The sequence below is a fragment of the Fundulus heteroclitus genome, chromosome 1 (assembly GCF_011125445.2).
Source record: "Fundulus heteroclitus isolate FHET01 chromosome 1, MU-UCD_Fhet_4.1, whole genome shotgun sequence".
In the NCBI taxonomy this organism is placed as follows: domain Eukaryota; kingdom Metazoa; phylum Chordata; class Actinopteri; order Cyprinodontiformes; family Fundulidae; genus Fundulus; species Fundulus heteroclitus.
The window spans coordinates 15,844,080-15,861,226 of NC_046361.1; the positions used below are offsets into that span (position 1 = coordinate 15,844,080).

General features: G+C 40.3%; 1 protein-coding gene across 1 annotated transcript in view; it reads left to right on the forward strand.

Moving 5' to 3' along the window:
- Positions 1–919: 919 nt before the first annotated feature.
- The window catches only part of LOC105933757 (N-terminal EF-hand calcium-binding protein 1), a 32,213-nt gene continuing 15,985 nt past the window's right edge, over positions 920–17,147 (forward strand). The window contains exons 1-3 of the mRNA XM_012873427.3: positions 920–1,273; positions 8,097–8,121; positions 14,140–14,248. Coding sequence (XP_012728881.2) covers positions 1,145–1,273; positions 8,097–8,121; positions 14,140–14,248 — 263 coding nt within the window. The 5' untranslated portion in view covers positions 920–1,144. The remainder of the gene's footprint in view (positions 1,274–8,096; positions 8,122–14,139; positions 14,249–17,147) is intronic.

Sequence of the window (17,147 nt, forward strand, 5' to 3'; positions counted from 1 at the left end):
GCCAAGAGAATGCCAAGAGTGCGAAGCAGTAATCAAAGCAAAAGGTGGCTACTTTGAAGAACCTAGAATATAAGACATATTTTCAGTTGTTTCACACTTTTTTGTTATAATTCCACATGTGTTAATTGATAGTTCTGATATATATATATATATATATATGAACTATATGCATAAAACTGGCCTGAGTGTTGTGCACAATACACTCTGCACCTTTGTAAGATCACTTGTTACCTGATTTATTTTTGTTTTATTTCACTTTGCTTGCAATAGTATTTGTATTCATACCTCCTTTGTTTCTTTTTCTTATCTCAGTTTGCTCATGTTTAAATGGTTCAAACAGCCATTTTTCTTCAACATAGTTGGATTATATGCCAGCCACTCCTCAAGGTCTACAGGAAGGCAACATTTGTGGGCTGGCCAAGTTAAATGTGAGAAGGTGAATCTCCCTCCTAGTGTCAAGTCTTCTGCAGGTTTTCCTGCAGGGTTGTCCTGAGTTTAGCTCCATGTGTCTACTAACTATACCCAGGGCATGATGCAGCCACCGCCATGTTTTACAGAAGGGTGATGGACGCTATTGGCTTTCCTCCTCGCAGAACTTCATAGGTCAGTACCATTATTTTATTTTCTCCCATCATTTGACTAGAACACTTTGTTCCATACATGAAATTCACTTTTTTTTTGCTCTAATAAACTCCCATTAAAATGTTGTGACTACCACGTTACAAAATCGTCGTTTTTCACCTTTTCAGTCAAACTCACCCCTCCCTCTGTCACTCAGGCGGTAATAAAATGTTTATTTGACAACCTGGGTTTATTCTTGCCGGCAGATGGTGCGTTTCTCGGATTCCTGAATCAATGTCGTGTGGAGAGGCGGAGTTTTTTCTTTCTTTTTTTTTTTATTCATTTTTTTTTATTCTGCTATCGACTGGCAGACAGAGGGCAGCAGAAGGGTCCATCTCTTCCTGACTGGATCACACAGGACAAGCAGCATCATCATCACCATCAGCATCATCACCCACAATCCTCTGTCACAAGGACAAGCTCTCCATCCAGACGCGCGCAGGGAGCGGGGACAATCTTTGCTTTCTTTCTATTTTTTTTATTCCTATTCCCACAACAGGAACCATCATAATAAAGCAGCAAGATGCTGGCCTGCACGGAGCTGATCACCATGTGTCTCCAGTCCGCCAAGCACGAACACTTGAGAAAGCAGCAGGGGCTCGACCACAACCAGAACCAGAACCAGAACCAAGGCGTCGCTTTGTTCCAAGATGTAAGTAAAGCCCGAGGTGTCCCGGACGCCAAAGCGCAAGGTTTTCCTCCCGCGGGTCGAAGACGCGTCTCCCAGAGAGGCTGCAGCTTCACGTCGGGCTCATGTTTGGTTCGTTTAGTCAAACGTGTTCGGTTCCCGTCCGCCTGTTCTCACCGTACAGCTCGCTGTCCTTCACTCCTCTCTTTATGAATGGCTCTTTTTGCTGGGGTAAACCATGGCCCATTCACGCCGCTATTACGCAAGCAAGGTGAGCGCATTATTCAAGAGCCAAAAGGCTGTCCGACCCAGAGTCAGACAAAACCGCTGCAGCGCAGTTATTCCTTTGGTTGTTCGTATGAAAATAAGAACCACGTAAAGATAGTTTTGCGCTGCCAAAAGTGCCTGTAAAAAAATCTGCTTTTATGAGGCATCTCCCAGAAAAAAAGCTCCAACAGAGCAGATCCGTTTTGAATTATTTATTAGGGTATAAACATTATGCCTTGTCATATTATATTGTCCTCTTCTTTTAAGATGCGATTTCAGTTTTCCTTAAAACCTTTAATTTTTTTATTTTATTAAAGGGATGCACCGTGCTAGAGCCAACCATTTATTTGGCATCATTCTATCAGATGTTCAGACAGCCAGCTTGCCTTAAAGTTAATTCATATCTTATTAGTAAAAAGGAAAAGTGGAAGTCAGGTGTCTGAATTTCATTTCAGTTTATCTGCAGAATGCACCACAAAAGAGCCAACTGTCTATTATCAGCTCAATTTCTGTACAATAAGCCTAAAGCCTTCAACCTTTTTGTTTTCTGTTTAATTGAATCTAATTTAATTAGATTTTAATTCACTTAAAGGATGCACCATAAAAGAGCCAAAGGTCTTGAATTAGCATCAATTCCAACCATACATTTTTTTTCCCCAGGCTCCAACACTATTAAATTTTATTTAATTACATTTATTTTATTTACACTACCAGTCAAAAGTTTGGACTCAGCTTTCTCGTTCAATAGCCATTCCTTATTTTTATGACTTCATACATTGCAGATACATAGTGAAGACAGTGACTCAAAAGTATACAGAATTATGTATCAAACACATTTAAAAAAACAAACAAAAAAAAAACTTAGACCATCTTGTTTATTTGCCCACCCCCCGCCCGTTTTGATTACTACTTTGATCATTCTTGGCCTTCTCTCGATAAGTTTCATGAGGTTAGTCACCTGAAATGGTTTTTCCCAGCGGTAATAAAAGACAAACCATTGAACGAGAAGGTGAGTTCAAACTTTCTACTCGTGGTGTACATGCCGTACCAGAAAAGTCTCTATCATCAGCATCTTTTCCTATCTGTAGACTTCCCAAGTGCTTACTTGCAGTAAATGTAATTCAGTTCCCTCAAGGTAGATTATTGCGAATCAAGTGGAAATCAGTCTGCAGTGAAGGTGCATTTGGTTTAAATGTTTATTGGATACGCTCTCTCTCTCCGATAGCCTGGCATTCCTCCACATCCATCAGTTTAACTTGCAAATGTTTTTTTTTTTGTTTTTTGTTTCTTTTTAACAGATCCTTCCACATAATCTCAGTGGAAGGGGACCTATTTGATGTAGCTGTCCTGATTTCTTTATGTTCCCACTCCAAAAATAATGAAATTGAGCAGCACTGAATAGATTTCCAATATTAAATCACTTCAATGCACGCACGCACGCGCACGCACGCACGCGCACGCACGCGCACGCACGCACGCGCACGCACGCGCACGCACACGCACTTATTTGCAGTATTTCTCAGGGGAATGAGACGGATGTGAGGTTTCCAGACTCTGCAGAGCTCTCAAAAGAGAGAAAAAAGCTATTTGTGAGTTTTTTCTCCACCTCTTTGTTAAAAGACCTGTTATTTGTCTTATTTGAATTTCCCTCATGGATTAGCTTTACTAACACGGTGGTATAAATCCTTTTTACATCCTTGAGAAAAGCCGTTTTGGCTTTTTAGACAATGCTTTGCCTCAGCATTTGGTGTTTTACTATGCAATTTACCACAATAACAAATAACTAAATCCAACAAAGCAACCACTATCTAATTGTTGAAGGTCTTCAGGATTACAGTTTCAAGTCGATTCACCTCCCCGATATCCCTGGAATCAGGAGTAAAACGGTCCAGTGAATCTTCCTCCCAGGTTTTCTTCTCCTGCTTGTGTTCACTTGTCCCAGTTGGCTTATCTGTCAGCTGTCTTGGGTGGGATACGGCCTCGCAGCTTCTGTGGGTTGATCTGACAGTGATAGTTCTTCCTGCCTCCACCCAAACGCCATCATAGCGGCCTGTCAGTCCACAGGAGGGAGAGGGCTCCTCTGCAAGCTGTAGCCCGAATCTGTCAGAGAACCACATTTTCAGTAGGTGATTGCCGCGGCTGTGCCCTCTCGCTGTGATTACATTTGATTAGAATGAGAAAGATGCAATCAGTGGACTTCTGTTGGTTTTTGTGAACGTGTTTCGTGGGTTTGCTAAAAAATGTGCAAAATGATAAAATGTCAGTTCTTCGCATAAGTATGCGCACACCTCGAGCCTTTCTCACGTTTTGTCACGTTACAAATGCACTCTTCAGTGTGCTTCATGACAAAAGCAAAGTAGCACATAATGGTGCTTTTCAATGTTTTTTCTCTCACAGATTTTAAATCTGCAAAGGGTGGCGTCACGCAGTTGTAATTAGGCCTCCTAAGTGAACACTTTGTAGAGTCACGCAGACTGGAATCTGTGCATCTTCGTCTTTGCAACATCGCTCAACCCCGGTCAGATTTGATTAGCAGCACATGTGATCATAGGTCTTCTTTCACTTGTTCTTTATTTAGCTCCAGTCATCTACCCATCACCTCTGACTGTGGCTGTGTTTCCATTGACCATCAAAAGGCACAAACTGCAATTATGGAAATGCTTAATGCTTAATAGGAAACAACAATTTTGGAAAAAAAACTCAGTTTTTTTGTGCTAGAATGAGGTGGTTTTGCATCTGATGTCTCCTCTGATGGTTGAAGGCGAGGTGGCTGAAATGGGAATACCTCATGCAAGTGTTTCCATCTGTTGCCGCCATGTTTTTTAGTGCATTTTTTAGTGAACAAACCTATTCACCTGTGATTTTAATTTCATTTCTTATTTAATGGAAACAGAACACTGGAGATAGGCACCAGCACCCCGCGACCCCGTGAGGGATAAAGTGGATCAGAAAATGGATGGATGGATGGATCTAATGGAAACACTGCAATAGCAAAATTGTGTTTTTTTTTCTCTCTCAATGTTAGCAGAATATCAACAACGTTTTGTGCACGTTTGTAATGGCAGCGCAGCTTATGTCTCCTGTCCCTGCTGAGGAAACACGATGCTGCCGCCACCGTGTTCCTATGTGGGGATTAGGGGTGGGTATTGCCAAAGAAGTCACGATTCGATTTGAATCACGATTCACATGCCACTATCCGATTCTATCACGATGCATCACGATACTTGAATTATTGCGATGTATCGCGATGCATTGCGATATTTTCACTGAACACTGTTAGAAAAAATTACAGCCATTACCAGTGGCTGACTGGCTGTGTATGGATAGTGTCTTCAATTGATACATAACTGAAAGAAACTGAATTCATCTATAGCTGAATTTATTGAAATGACTTTTGGAGGTATTGCCATGAAAACACATATTACTGTTACTGGACACAAATATTATTATTATTGGACTGGACACACTGACAAAAAGTGCTTAGGATTTATAAAACTTAAAATAAAAAAATAAGGACGTCTTCAACAACGGAAAACAAGTCCAGTTGCTTTGTTTTTTACTTTTTTTTTTGGAACAAAATAAGGATAATCAGTGCCTTTTACATGGCCTCACTGGTCCTTTAAACCAATGAAGTTGTATTCCACTTGTTTTTGGCTGATGTTCGCCAACCATTCATGCAATTTTATTTATTATTTTTTTTTAAATTAATAATCGATACTTGGCGTCAAGAATCGATGCAGTAGATCGCGAAAATTAGAATCGCGATGCATCGTCATGACGATTATTTTGCCCACCCCTAGTGGGGATGGTGAGCTCGAGGCGCAGCCGCAGCATTCTGCATGTCGGCCAAAGGTTCTGTTCTGGTAAACATCTTCCACAAGTGTCTCCTGTGTGTGACAGTGTCTGCTGCATGGCTTTTGGCGAACCGGGAACAGGACTTGGTTTAGTGTTCATTCAGCAATGGGTCTCATCTTGTTGAGGTCAGAGTTGTGGGGTGCATCCCAAATAAAGGGCCAAGCATTAGCCAGAAATAAGATCAAATCAATACAGCTTTTAACACTACATATCACATTCATGGTTTCATTCACTAAAAATCCTAACCTTGCCTGCAAGATGAATTTGCGGTATCTGTGCCTTCACAAACACATGAGAACGTAGAGTGCTGCACATTATCAGTCTGCCTGGCCAGGTTATAAAAGTCCTTGAACAGCTGACCATATGTTCTGCTTTGGACCGGTTGATCACACCCTGCAGTAAAAATCCAGCGCTTTCGCAGTTTAAACTGCAGACACATTCCTTTTTAATAGGTGTTTATCTGGATAATATTTCAACTATGAGAAATAAAAGTATGAATAATGAATGTTTTTGTAATCAAACGTCTCACATCAGTCACAGGTCCCTCTGTTTGAGCTCGGCACGTCTCATGAATTTTCCGTTTAGCTCGTTTCTTTTCATCATTATACTGCCGGTGCATTTCAAATGGGATGACATATTTATAAGTTTTATCTGTTTCTTTGGGCTCAGTAGCTCACTTAAAATGTCCATGAAGGTATATAAATAGCGAAATAACATTTAAGGACCGAGTCATGTTGAATCCTCATGAGTAACCTTTTCCGTTACGTCGTTGCAGGCGGATGTTTAAAAGCTTTAACTAAAGACATTATGACATTTGAAGAATGTCAGGCTTCAGCTCTGTGCAGGACAGACGTGAAAATAATTTGGTACAGTCATGTAATGTAAGGGAGAGGTGTAAAATGTTTGAAATAATTCAATTCTCACAATTACTGGCATAAATGCTTGTTATGGAGACTTGATGTGATTCCTGTCTGCAGTTCTGTAACAGTGAGCTCCCTAATGCCAAAAGATTTAATACATTTACATTTATTATTAACATTGGGAAATTCTCTGCTGATGTTGCATTAAACCACCAAAATTAGCAGTTTTTTTTAAACATTTGTTTCTAAAGGACGTTGCTTACTATTACTTTGGAACCACACTTTGCCGATTATACAATATTTGTCATGTTTAGTCGAGGTTTCAGGCATTGCTGCTGTTCAAAACTGGAAATAAGCAGAAGAAATTGATGCCGTCAAACTGATAAAATTTAAAGGGTGACAGCTTTTTGAAGACTTCCCTTGGTGGTAAAATGAATCAAGCGGCCGCTGATGTGTTCTGGGTAACTCAGAGTCACTGAGCGGAGAGGAAAGGCTGGAAATAAACAGCCCCTTTGATCTCTCGCCTCACAACACACGTCACGAGCTGAAAACACATTTAGATTCTGCGTCCTGAGATGTGAAGGACGACTTTTCCGGCCATGTTCATGGCAGGATTTAATGAACATAAAGGACTGTCACTTTTGAACTGGCTGATCACAGCTCTCCGGAGACATTTTTGAAGCAGTGGGAACATTTTTCGTGTCGGAAGAGACAAGAAAGCAGAAGATGTCTGTTTGAAGCTCTGTGTTGTAGAAAAATGTCAGGTTTTCGTTTCCTATGACATCTCCCTTAATAAAGGAGATGAAGAACTTCTTTTGGAGCTCCTCTGTGCTCCTACTTTGGAGAAAGAAAATGAACCAAAATGACTCATTCAGATTGACTTATGATCTGTGTGGTGTACAGGCATCTATGATACAGTGGCTTGCATGAGTATTTATACCATTGCTTTGCTTCACATTATCATGTTACAATCTGAAAATTTACAGGTTTTATATGATGGTTTATCTTGTTTTGTATTACCCAATTGATTCATTCTTTGCTGCAGCTAGCAAAAGGTCTTTCCGCAGCCTTTTTGCCTATTTTTGCAAAATAGCTCATGCTCAGTCAGATTATATCAAAATCATCTGAGAACCTGAGTTTTCAAGTCTTATCACTGATTCTCAATTGGATTTAGTTCTGGACTTTGACTGGACCACCGTGACACCAGAATAAATCCTTCATTGCAGATGAGGCTGTATGTATGGGTCTGTTTTCCTACTGGAAGGTGAACCTGCACCTCAGTCTCAAATCCTTTGCTGCCCCTTACAGGTTTCCTTTCAAGAATACACGAAAAATCCTCCCCACAGCACGATGCTGCCACCGGATGTTGCCCTTTGGGGTGGATGTGAATTGTTAGTTTTCTGCTACAGAAAGTGATTTTGCATGTTGGCCAAAAACGATTTTGCTCTCATTTGACTTTCTTTGAACAAAGACTTTCTTCTTGCTGCTCTTGCACAAAAGGCCTGCTCTGTGGAGTGCATGGCTAATGGTTGCCACATCAATGGATCCTCCTACCAGAGCTGGGACTGTTGCTTTCACTGAACCACTGGATTTACACTGAGCTTAAACTGCTCAAGAGGGATCTATTTACAGATTTGGTGACGTTTGAAGGCAACAGGGTTTTATTTAGGGGTATAAGATTGTTGGTCTATTACAAAAAAAATGTTTTGCTGAATTTTTTAAAAGTTTGTGGTCTGTAGTCATTGGACAACATCTGTCATTTTTTAAGCCTCTGTTTAAGTACACTCCTGCTATTTCTGTAGTATATAGGTTTTTGATACTTTATAACTCAAAGTTCTTAATCATTCTTTTTATCTCTGTTGCAGATCTTTCGTCGGGCGGACAAAAATGGTGAGTCCTCATCTTACTGCATTGAACGGCAAAGAGAGTTCTTTATATTAAAATTTGTCTGCTCACTAAACTCTGTGGAGTAGCGATGTTCACAAGGGAAGCCTTTTGTTTCTGTGGTATACGCCCTCAGAAAGCCTTCTGTTGCTCTGGGCTGCATCTTTTTCACTTTTTTTTGATGTGACTGGATGTGACAGGATAAGCCCCAGCAGTTCACCTTGGAGGCGATGCTCATTGCGGTGCCCCGCCAGGAGCAACCGCAATGCATAGTGCTTTGCAAAAGCATTCATCTTTGAACTTGTAGTTTATTTTGCATTCATGTAATAGAGAAACTTAAAGGAGTGCATAAGTCTGAAGTGGACGGGAAAACAACACGAGGTTTTCAACGCGGTGACGGACCTCGGCACGTTTAGGTTCGTTGTCCTGCTAGAAGATGAATCTCTGTCCCAGTGGGAAATCTTTTTGCAGCCACCGTAATGTTTCCTTCCAGGGTCGCCCCGCAGTTAGCCGCATCTGTCTTTCCTCCGCCTCTGACCCGCTAAAGAAAATCCTTCCCCCAGAATGATGCTGCCACCACCATGTTTCACTGTGTGGTGTAAAGAGGGCCAAGCACATGTGCACAGGTTTTTAAGGTTTTTATTTGTAAGAAACTTTGAAAACCTTTTACCTTTTCGCTCCAACAAAGCAATAATTTGTGTCGGTGAACAGGCGAGGCATGTGAATACTTTTGCCAGGCGCTGTAGAAATACCGATAGAGCAAATAAGAGCCTGAGAGCGGTATGCAAATCCAAAGGGTCATGAATGTTAATGCACACTTTTTGAGGTCCCAGCTGAATTTTTAACTCCTAATCCAACTCACCTGGGACGGTTTTCCTGTTTTGCATCTCATTCTTTGAATAGAACGATTTGTTAGAGCATTACTTCTTTACTTCAAAGAGACCTCTCCTCCTCACAGGAAAACACAACACGTTTAGCGCTGCATAAAAAGCGGCGCTGACAAACGGCAAAATGTTTTCCTCTTAATTTCTTATTCATGCGCCACATCCCCCTTGTAACGCGACGTAAAATGCAGAAAGGAGGCGAGTGATTATATGCTTGTAAAGCAGCTACGAACTCTGCGCGCTTTCCTCCGGAGGAACGCTGAACGTGTTGCATAAGATCCCGATTAATGATGCAACGTGTGCCGCAATGAGCGGGCGGCTCGTCTCGTCTGGGGCTCGTCTTTTGGTGATTCGGAGTTGGAAGAAAACTTTCTCGCTTGTGAATTATTGATGAAGAAAATAAAAGACGCTTCTTCTTCTTCTTCTTCTTCTTCTTCTTTTTAACCACCTGGGCTTTTATAGAAGATAAAAGTGAAACAGAAGGTTGGATTTCTTCTTTCTTTGGATGGAGTGGATTCTTACGTTGCTGCTCTCTGTGGCTGAAACATTTCAGTTTTAGTAAACCGAGCGTGTTTATTAAAGACTATTTCTGCTCCTCAGCACTCATACCAAGCTAATATTTTTCACCCTCTTTTTTAAAAAAAGACTGTTTCTGCAAGTTTGGGTTTATTATCATCAGTTTGCAGCAGAGTTCAGTTTGTGTCTCCTCTCTTTAAACTCAATGATCCTTGCATCCAATGGCAGAAAAAGAAAGTAATAGCCTTTCTAGTCAGTAGCTTCTGTGCAGGCTGCCATAACACGCCTGGAGTCCCATGCATTTATAATATAATAACGACTGGCTACCATATCAATACTCCTCACAGCCTTTACTGTGGTTTTCAAAAGCAAAAGTGAACCGTATGATTTCTGCAACATCAAACGTACAGAAAGCTTTCGCTCACTGAGCTTGCACAGTAATTAGTCTTTTTTCCTGGGTGTCTCGACTTTCACGGGGCGCTGAGCTCTGCAGAGAGATATTACAACAAGACAAGCGCAAGGAGTGATATTATGATTCATTTTGACAGCCTAGCTCCGACTTGCCATACAAGGAAAACAAAAACATGGGTGAAAAACAGGCATGTCGACTATTAGGCTTGGAAATAAAATGACTCTAAAGAAGGAGACGGCAGGAAATGTTCTCAGATGTCTTCATAAAATACGGCATACATTTCATAACTAAAACTTTCTTCTAGGGGTAACCCTAAAGGAAGGTTGGCATGATATTAGGAAAACATGGCGTTGCGATGCGAATGTAAAATATTGCAACAGTGTTTTTTTTTCTTCTTTTCATCTCTGTTTCTTCTCAGTTATCACAGCGTTCTCCTTGAGCTTTAAAATCCAAGATCCACGTCAGGTGTGAGCATAAAAGACGGTGGAAATCCACCCAATGGGGCCATATACATAACAAGCCAGCAGAAACATAGCTGACCAAACATTACTGAACAAGCAAGTATTGTCTTCTATCAATCCTTTCTAATTACAGCAGTGCACCCGCTGAAATAGCGATGATGGCTGCGATTCGATTCGTAGCGCGTAAAGTAATTTTTTTATTTCTTAGCCAACGGCTGTGAGGTCTGAGTTTGCGGCTCCTGATGCCGTCAGTGAAAGCTGTGTTTCGGCGAGAAGGTTTCAGGCGTTAGAAGAAAATCCTCACAGGATGCGGCGATGTGCAGAAACGCTGCAGCTCCAGATGGCAGCCGATTAGATAGAGCAATTCCTGTTCTTCTTAATCCCCTTTGGCTAAATGTTTGAGGTATTAGATTACCATAAATTAGTAGGGCACGTGGGGTTTCAGCTGTGAGGAGCTGAAACTGCAAGTGTGCTCAAGTAGCTCCACTCTGCTGTTGTTTGTTTTACCCTGCCTGCTGATTTTTTTTATTATTTTTTTTTATGTATCACCATTAAAACATCACTTCTTGTATTCTGCTAAGCAGGGCAGAATGTGCATATTATATTCAACGTCTATTAGCTTTGCGGGAACGCGCGGTGCTGCAGAAGCTTGTCAGTTCCTTCTCTTCTTTGAAGTCTGTCTGTGTGTGTGAAAGCTTCTTAACTAAAGATACAATTTCAAACCATTTAAGTTAGTTTTTTAGAAGAGGTGAATTCATTATTATTGCATATAGTAGCACACACTTAAATAGACGCATAATTTCTCTGATTGTGAGCTCCTAAAAAGTAATTGATGATCACACTTAGAGGCTGCCTATCATTTGTTTTAAAACCTTAGACTTCTTCACTTGCTGGTGTGCGTTATGAATCATAAGTGCTGCCTTTGTTGCAGCTTTATACCCTTGCCTAAGGGAGGGGGGCGGGGGGGGGGGGTGCGAAAGTTCCTGGAAAATGAGCAGAAAGAGCTTTTCAGTCAGGCCACCCTTTGGGCTGCAGGTTTACTGAGGGTGATGTGAGGCAGCTAAGCAGTCTACCTTTGCGTCTGCTGCAGACAACACTTTTAATTTCCCCAAAGACTTGTTGGTGCAAAGCTCCCTGCGATTAGCCGCAGCAACATCTGCATATTATTTGAAAAATTAAATCTCCCAGTCTGACGGATGATTGATGACATTGACTTATTATTTTCTGCACGTTCTGAAGAGCAATGTATACCAGTATATTAAAACTAGTTAAAAGAGTGGATGAGATGTGAATAAAACACAATTCTTTCCTAGACCCATAGAGATATTCTGCCATTCTCCTCTCTAACACAGAAGGTATACCTGGATCAGTGCTTCTGGGATCTTGTTGTGTCTCTGCTCTGTCTTCTCAAACCCCCGGTCGGTCGAGGCAGATGAGCGTTCACACTGAGGCTGCTTCTGCTGGAGGTTTTCCTGTTAAAGGGGAGTTTTCCTCTCCTCTGTCGCTACAAGCATGCTCAGTATGAGGGATTGCTGCAAAGTCAACAACAATGCAGGCGACTGTCCACTGTGGCTAGACGCTCTTTCAGGAGGAGTGAATGCTGCGAGACAATGACTTGATGCAATCTGATGGGTTTCCTTAGATAGAAACCTTTTAACCAATCTGTCTGTATGATTGGATAGAATCGACTCTGTAAAGTGCCTTGAGATGACATGTGCTGTGAATTGTTGCTATAGCAAAAAAAAAAAAAAAGGTTTAATTGAATTAAGTTGAAAATCTGCCCAAACGCTTGTTAAAATAACAGGTTTTTATGCTGTGAAATCTTACAGTAGTCTGTAAGGAGCCAATAACACCTGATTCTCTCTGTAGAATCATTGGTTTACTGTCTGCAGTGTCTCTGAGTAGGACAGATTTAGCTCATTTTAGCGTGAACAATACACACCTCTGATAAAAGACTATATCTTGTTATTATTTCTGATTACAACAAGACCTTTTGTTGAGTTGGATGGATTCTTAGACTTACTGTGATGCTGGAAAATCTCTCTCTCAGTCTTCAGCTTTCTAGCAGAGGCCTGGTTTTAGGCCAAAACTGACAAGGGCTTTTCACAGTTTCATCCAATTTGATAAAAAAAACTCAAGTTCCACCTGAAGAAAAATAACCCCAGATCATGATGCTAACACCACCATGTCTCGCTTTAGATAAGATATTTCTTTGTTTTACAGCAAACGTACCGTTTGGAGTTTTTCGACTTAAAATCATAGTACGGTTTGATCAGATTTTTTCTATCGTCTGCCTAGTGTTGGGAGATTTTTTGTTTTTGGGACAGTTGAAGTCTTTTGTGGGCCAACAGATCTTCTGTACCTGTTGGCAGATGTGAGCTAAAGATAGCTGATTGCTGATATGTTTGTTTATGGTGTGCATGCTTAACCAACCAGGTTATTGCAGCTATTTTTTTTTTGTGTGTTTTCGCAAAATTATGGTTGTTTTTCACTCGATTGTACAGGATACTGGTCAAATTATTTTTCAAAAAGTTTTGCAATGATTGATCATCATCTTTCAACAGTGACGTAAAGGCATCTTATATAGTTTCTTTCCATTGAGTTTCCCTGCATTTATGTAAAATGAACGCATTAAAATGCGAGGCTGTTCTGAAGTCAGTGCTATCTTTGTAAAAAATATCTTTACGCAGGCAGTTATCTAAAGCTATCAGTCTCTTTTTGTCATTGATTTCACAACTTGAAAGGAAACCATTACATTTTCTAAACATGAATACTTTGCCCTTTTTGATCAGTGAATAGACATGATCACTGAAATTATTCCTCCAAAAAGAAAACTTCCTAACTGAATTTTTTAAAAGACCTTTGATAATTTTACATGCAAAAAAAAAAAGACAACACAGTCATCACTATGATTTGCATTTCTTAAGGGTGAGCCAGCAGGTAATCAGCACCGATTATTAATTTTTTTTTCTCCTCGGGTCAGAATGAACTGCATCTTTAATTAGTGTTTTTGAATTTGTGTTTTTCGAGGTTTCTGGAAAGAATATGGTTGCCTGGTTCGGAGAGATAAGCTCGGCGTCTGTATAGCCCCGAGGTCCGTGTTTCTACGGCAGCTTTGATCGGCGAAAAAACAGTGAACACTTGTGTACCGTTGCCATCTGAGCTGCTCTGTATTTTAGCCGTCTTGTCGGGTGCGAATCCAAACCAAAGCTCTGCCTCCGAGGGAATTTGACGATGAGTCAGAGATCTAGCAGATTGTATTTACTCCTACATCATGTGGAACAAGAAATAATGAGGAATTAGCTAAGAGCCTTCTCTTTTTATAGGTTAATCTCCCAGTTCCAGATAGATTCAGGCCTAATGTTTCATCATAATGCAATCTTTGGACTCCGCAGCTGAATCGTGTCCTCAGCCCTTCAAAGTTTGAATGTTACATTTTTTTCTTTCAAGCCAAAAAGGTTTCTGAAAAGCTAAGGAATGACGAGATGATGGGATTAACAGAGACGTGTGTGTCAGAAAGTGTGACTGCTTGCAGAGAAAAGGCTGCTGAGGATTCATAATAAAGACCGTCTGGTTGTTAGCTCAGCCTACTCCTCTCAAGCTAGTCCTCAATGATGAATTATTTCTTTAAGCGAGTAAGTTTGTGAAGCTGCAGCGGCATTGTTTCATTACTCAGAGTGGTGGACAATCTTGAGATGAGTTTTGGCTTCGGCGAAGGATAACTGGTTTCGCTGGTTTGGTCTCCTTGCAGACGATGGGAAGCTGTCCATGGAGGAATTCCAGTCCTACTTCACTGACGGCGTTCTCACCGACGAACAGATGCAGGAGCTGTATTACTCCATCGACAGGCAGCAGACAGAGTAAGCTCCTCTAACTCTCTTTTTGGATCTCCTCCAACTCCTCTGCTTTCTGCAGCACCTCCTGCGCTTCTGCTGCCAGGCAGCAAGACTCATATTCTTCGCATTAACAAGGAATATCCACAAGGAGCCTATAGTCTGGTTTAGAAGCAAGGATATCTATTTAAAATGCAGTGAGAAGAATGCAAAAAAATAAAAATATCAGGCTGTTGCCTTACAATGTATGCCCCAGTTTCCTTCTCTGTCGTCGATAAGAAAAAACGCAGAAGATGAGGCAATTTATTGCTCCGGCTGTGCAAGAATCTATCCAACTGTTTGCAGCACACAAGTGCAACAGGTCACAATCACTGCTTTTCTCTTACGATTCGTTAACGAAACCCCCAAAGTAGATGTTGTGTGGAAAAACTAAGATATTCAGAATAAGGATATGTGCTCATTACAACAAACACAGCAGAGGACTCCTTTGATTCTTATTCTACATTTCGTGGGTGAAATAACTAGGCTAGCCTGCTGTCCATTAGATGTTGGTGGCACATGAAAAAGAGTTAATAAACTTTATGAAAAATTAGATGTGAGGCTGTAGAAAAATGGAGTATAGACTGAGAAAAGGGATTTTAAGCACAGCTGAAACAGAAATCCTGACGTATGCCAGGAGTCATAGTGCCACTAATAGGAGCTGCAGTGGCTGTCAGCATAAAACGACCCAAAGTGCACCTCATTACTTTGGCAGAAATGCTCAAAATACACATGAGCAGCTAAATAGGAAGCGCTAGACAGACCTTCTCTCAACAAAGCACTTTTTGAACACAAATCCCTAGGATTTTATAATAATCTGGAGCCTGGGCCGGTATGAGATTCTCACAATAACCCTGGGTAAAAATAACACAATTTCAAAGCTGTTACATAAATTGAAATAGAATTTGTTTTTTCATAGAACAGAAAAGCAACAATTGTTTCTACCGATGCTAATATAGTATTTAATTTAACAACCATCATGATGTGATCTATACTATGTATTAATAGTTATTATGTTTTTGATACATAGAGTAAAAGCAAAAAATATTAATTACACACCGGCTAATTTTAGTCGTAATGTCTAAGGTGCTTTTTACGCAGAATATTCCACTTTTTTGTGGCTCTGCTCTTTTTTTTTAAGTAACACTGGTATAAAAAGATGATGTTAAGTGGCTAATTATTTGCTTAACAAACATCCTGGTCGTTGCCAATCTAGTGGTAAGACTTCGTTCTTATGAAGAGTATTGGATGGCCCTCCTTTAGTTGCCACACCAGGACTTCATGTGTCTGTTCACCTAAAATATTTCCAAGCAGCTAAATTTGTCTTTATTGTAGGTAGAAAGCCAGCTGTCAGGCAGTGCACAGAAACTGGTGGAGGAGGGGCAGCAGTACATTGATCTATGCTCTTGATGTCCTGTGACTGTGGAGTTCAGTCTTTGTTGTGATATACAGAAGTATAAATTACGGTGGCCGACAGGTGCAAATGCGCAGCAAAAGAGAAAACATGCAAACAAAAAAAAAGACACGCGCACAAATTAAATGCGGCAAACAAAAAGCAAATAAAATGCAGCAAACAAAAAAGAAGACACCCCCGAATGAAATGCAGCAAACAAAAAGAGAGACGCAAACAAATAAAATGCAGCAAACAAAAAAGAAGACACCCCCGAATGAAATGCAGCAAACAAAAAGTGTTGAAAACGGAAGTGCGGTCCGTGTACTTTCAGGCAATTCGATTTTTTTCCAAAACAAAGCCGTTTTTCCGTTTTTGTCAACACAATTTAGAAACGGAAAACCAGAAAAACTTAATGAAAAAAAACGGCCCGTTTTTCGATTTCGCCAATTCTTTTTTCCATTTTCTTTTTAAGATTGAAAGACGAAGACGCTTTCACGGCTGGCCCGGAAGTGCAGGAAAATATTTCAAAATAAAAGCCTAGATGTACACGTAACATAATGCAAGTCTGAAGAAAAAAAATGAAGCGGAGAGATTTCTTTTGAATAAAAAGAGGACCTTTTTACGTCGCAACATGATAGTTTATTGTAGATACATGAGCTTTATTACATTATTGTGTGTTTTATTGGTGGAACATGAAACACAAAGGCTGATCAAATGCTGAATACAAAAATATGGAAGCATTATTTGAAGATTTTTCTCATCAAGCAAAACCCACCTTCACATATGATTACTGTCTATACGTGTCTTATTTTTAGTGAACAGTATATATTGTTGAAGCTAACAGAGAAACAAAGTTGTTTTTATTGATTTAATTGATTTATCTTCACCAACAACAAAAACAAATAGGGGAGACCGGGGCACTTTTTACACTCATACATAAATATTGGAATCAAAACACCATATATAAAAAACATATGTACCAGATGAAAGAGCAAAGTCTCAGGTATATATTTTGTATTCTGGTATTTTTCATATCTTATTCCTGTGCAGAGTTATAAGCGATCTAATGGAGATTGTCACCATGTGACAAGTTGCCCCTCCGTTTTTTTTTCATTAAGTTTTTCTGGTTTTCCGTTTCTAAATTGTGTTGACAAAAACGGAAAAACGGCTTTGTTTTGGAAAAAAATCTAATTGCCTGAAGGTACACGGACCGCACCTCCGTTTTCAACACTATTTGTTTGCTGCATTTCATTCGGGGGTGTCTTCTTTTTTGTTTGCTGCATTTTATTTGCTTTTTGTTTGCTGCATTTAATTTGTGCGCGTGTCTTTTTTTTGTTTGCATGTTTTCTCTTTTGCTGCGCATTTGCACCTGCTGCGCATTTGCACCTGCTGCGCATTTGCACCTGTCGGCCACCGTAATAAATGCATTAGTAAAAGAAATGTATTTGAGGTAGTTGTGCATCAATATTGTGGCTTTTAAAAAAAAAAAAAAAA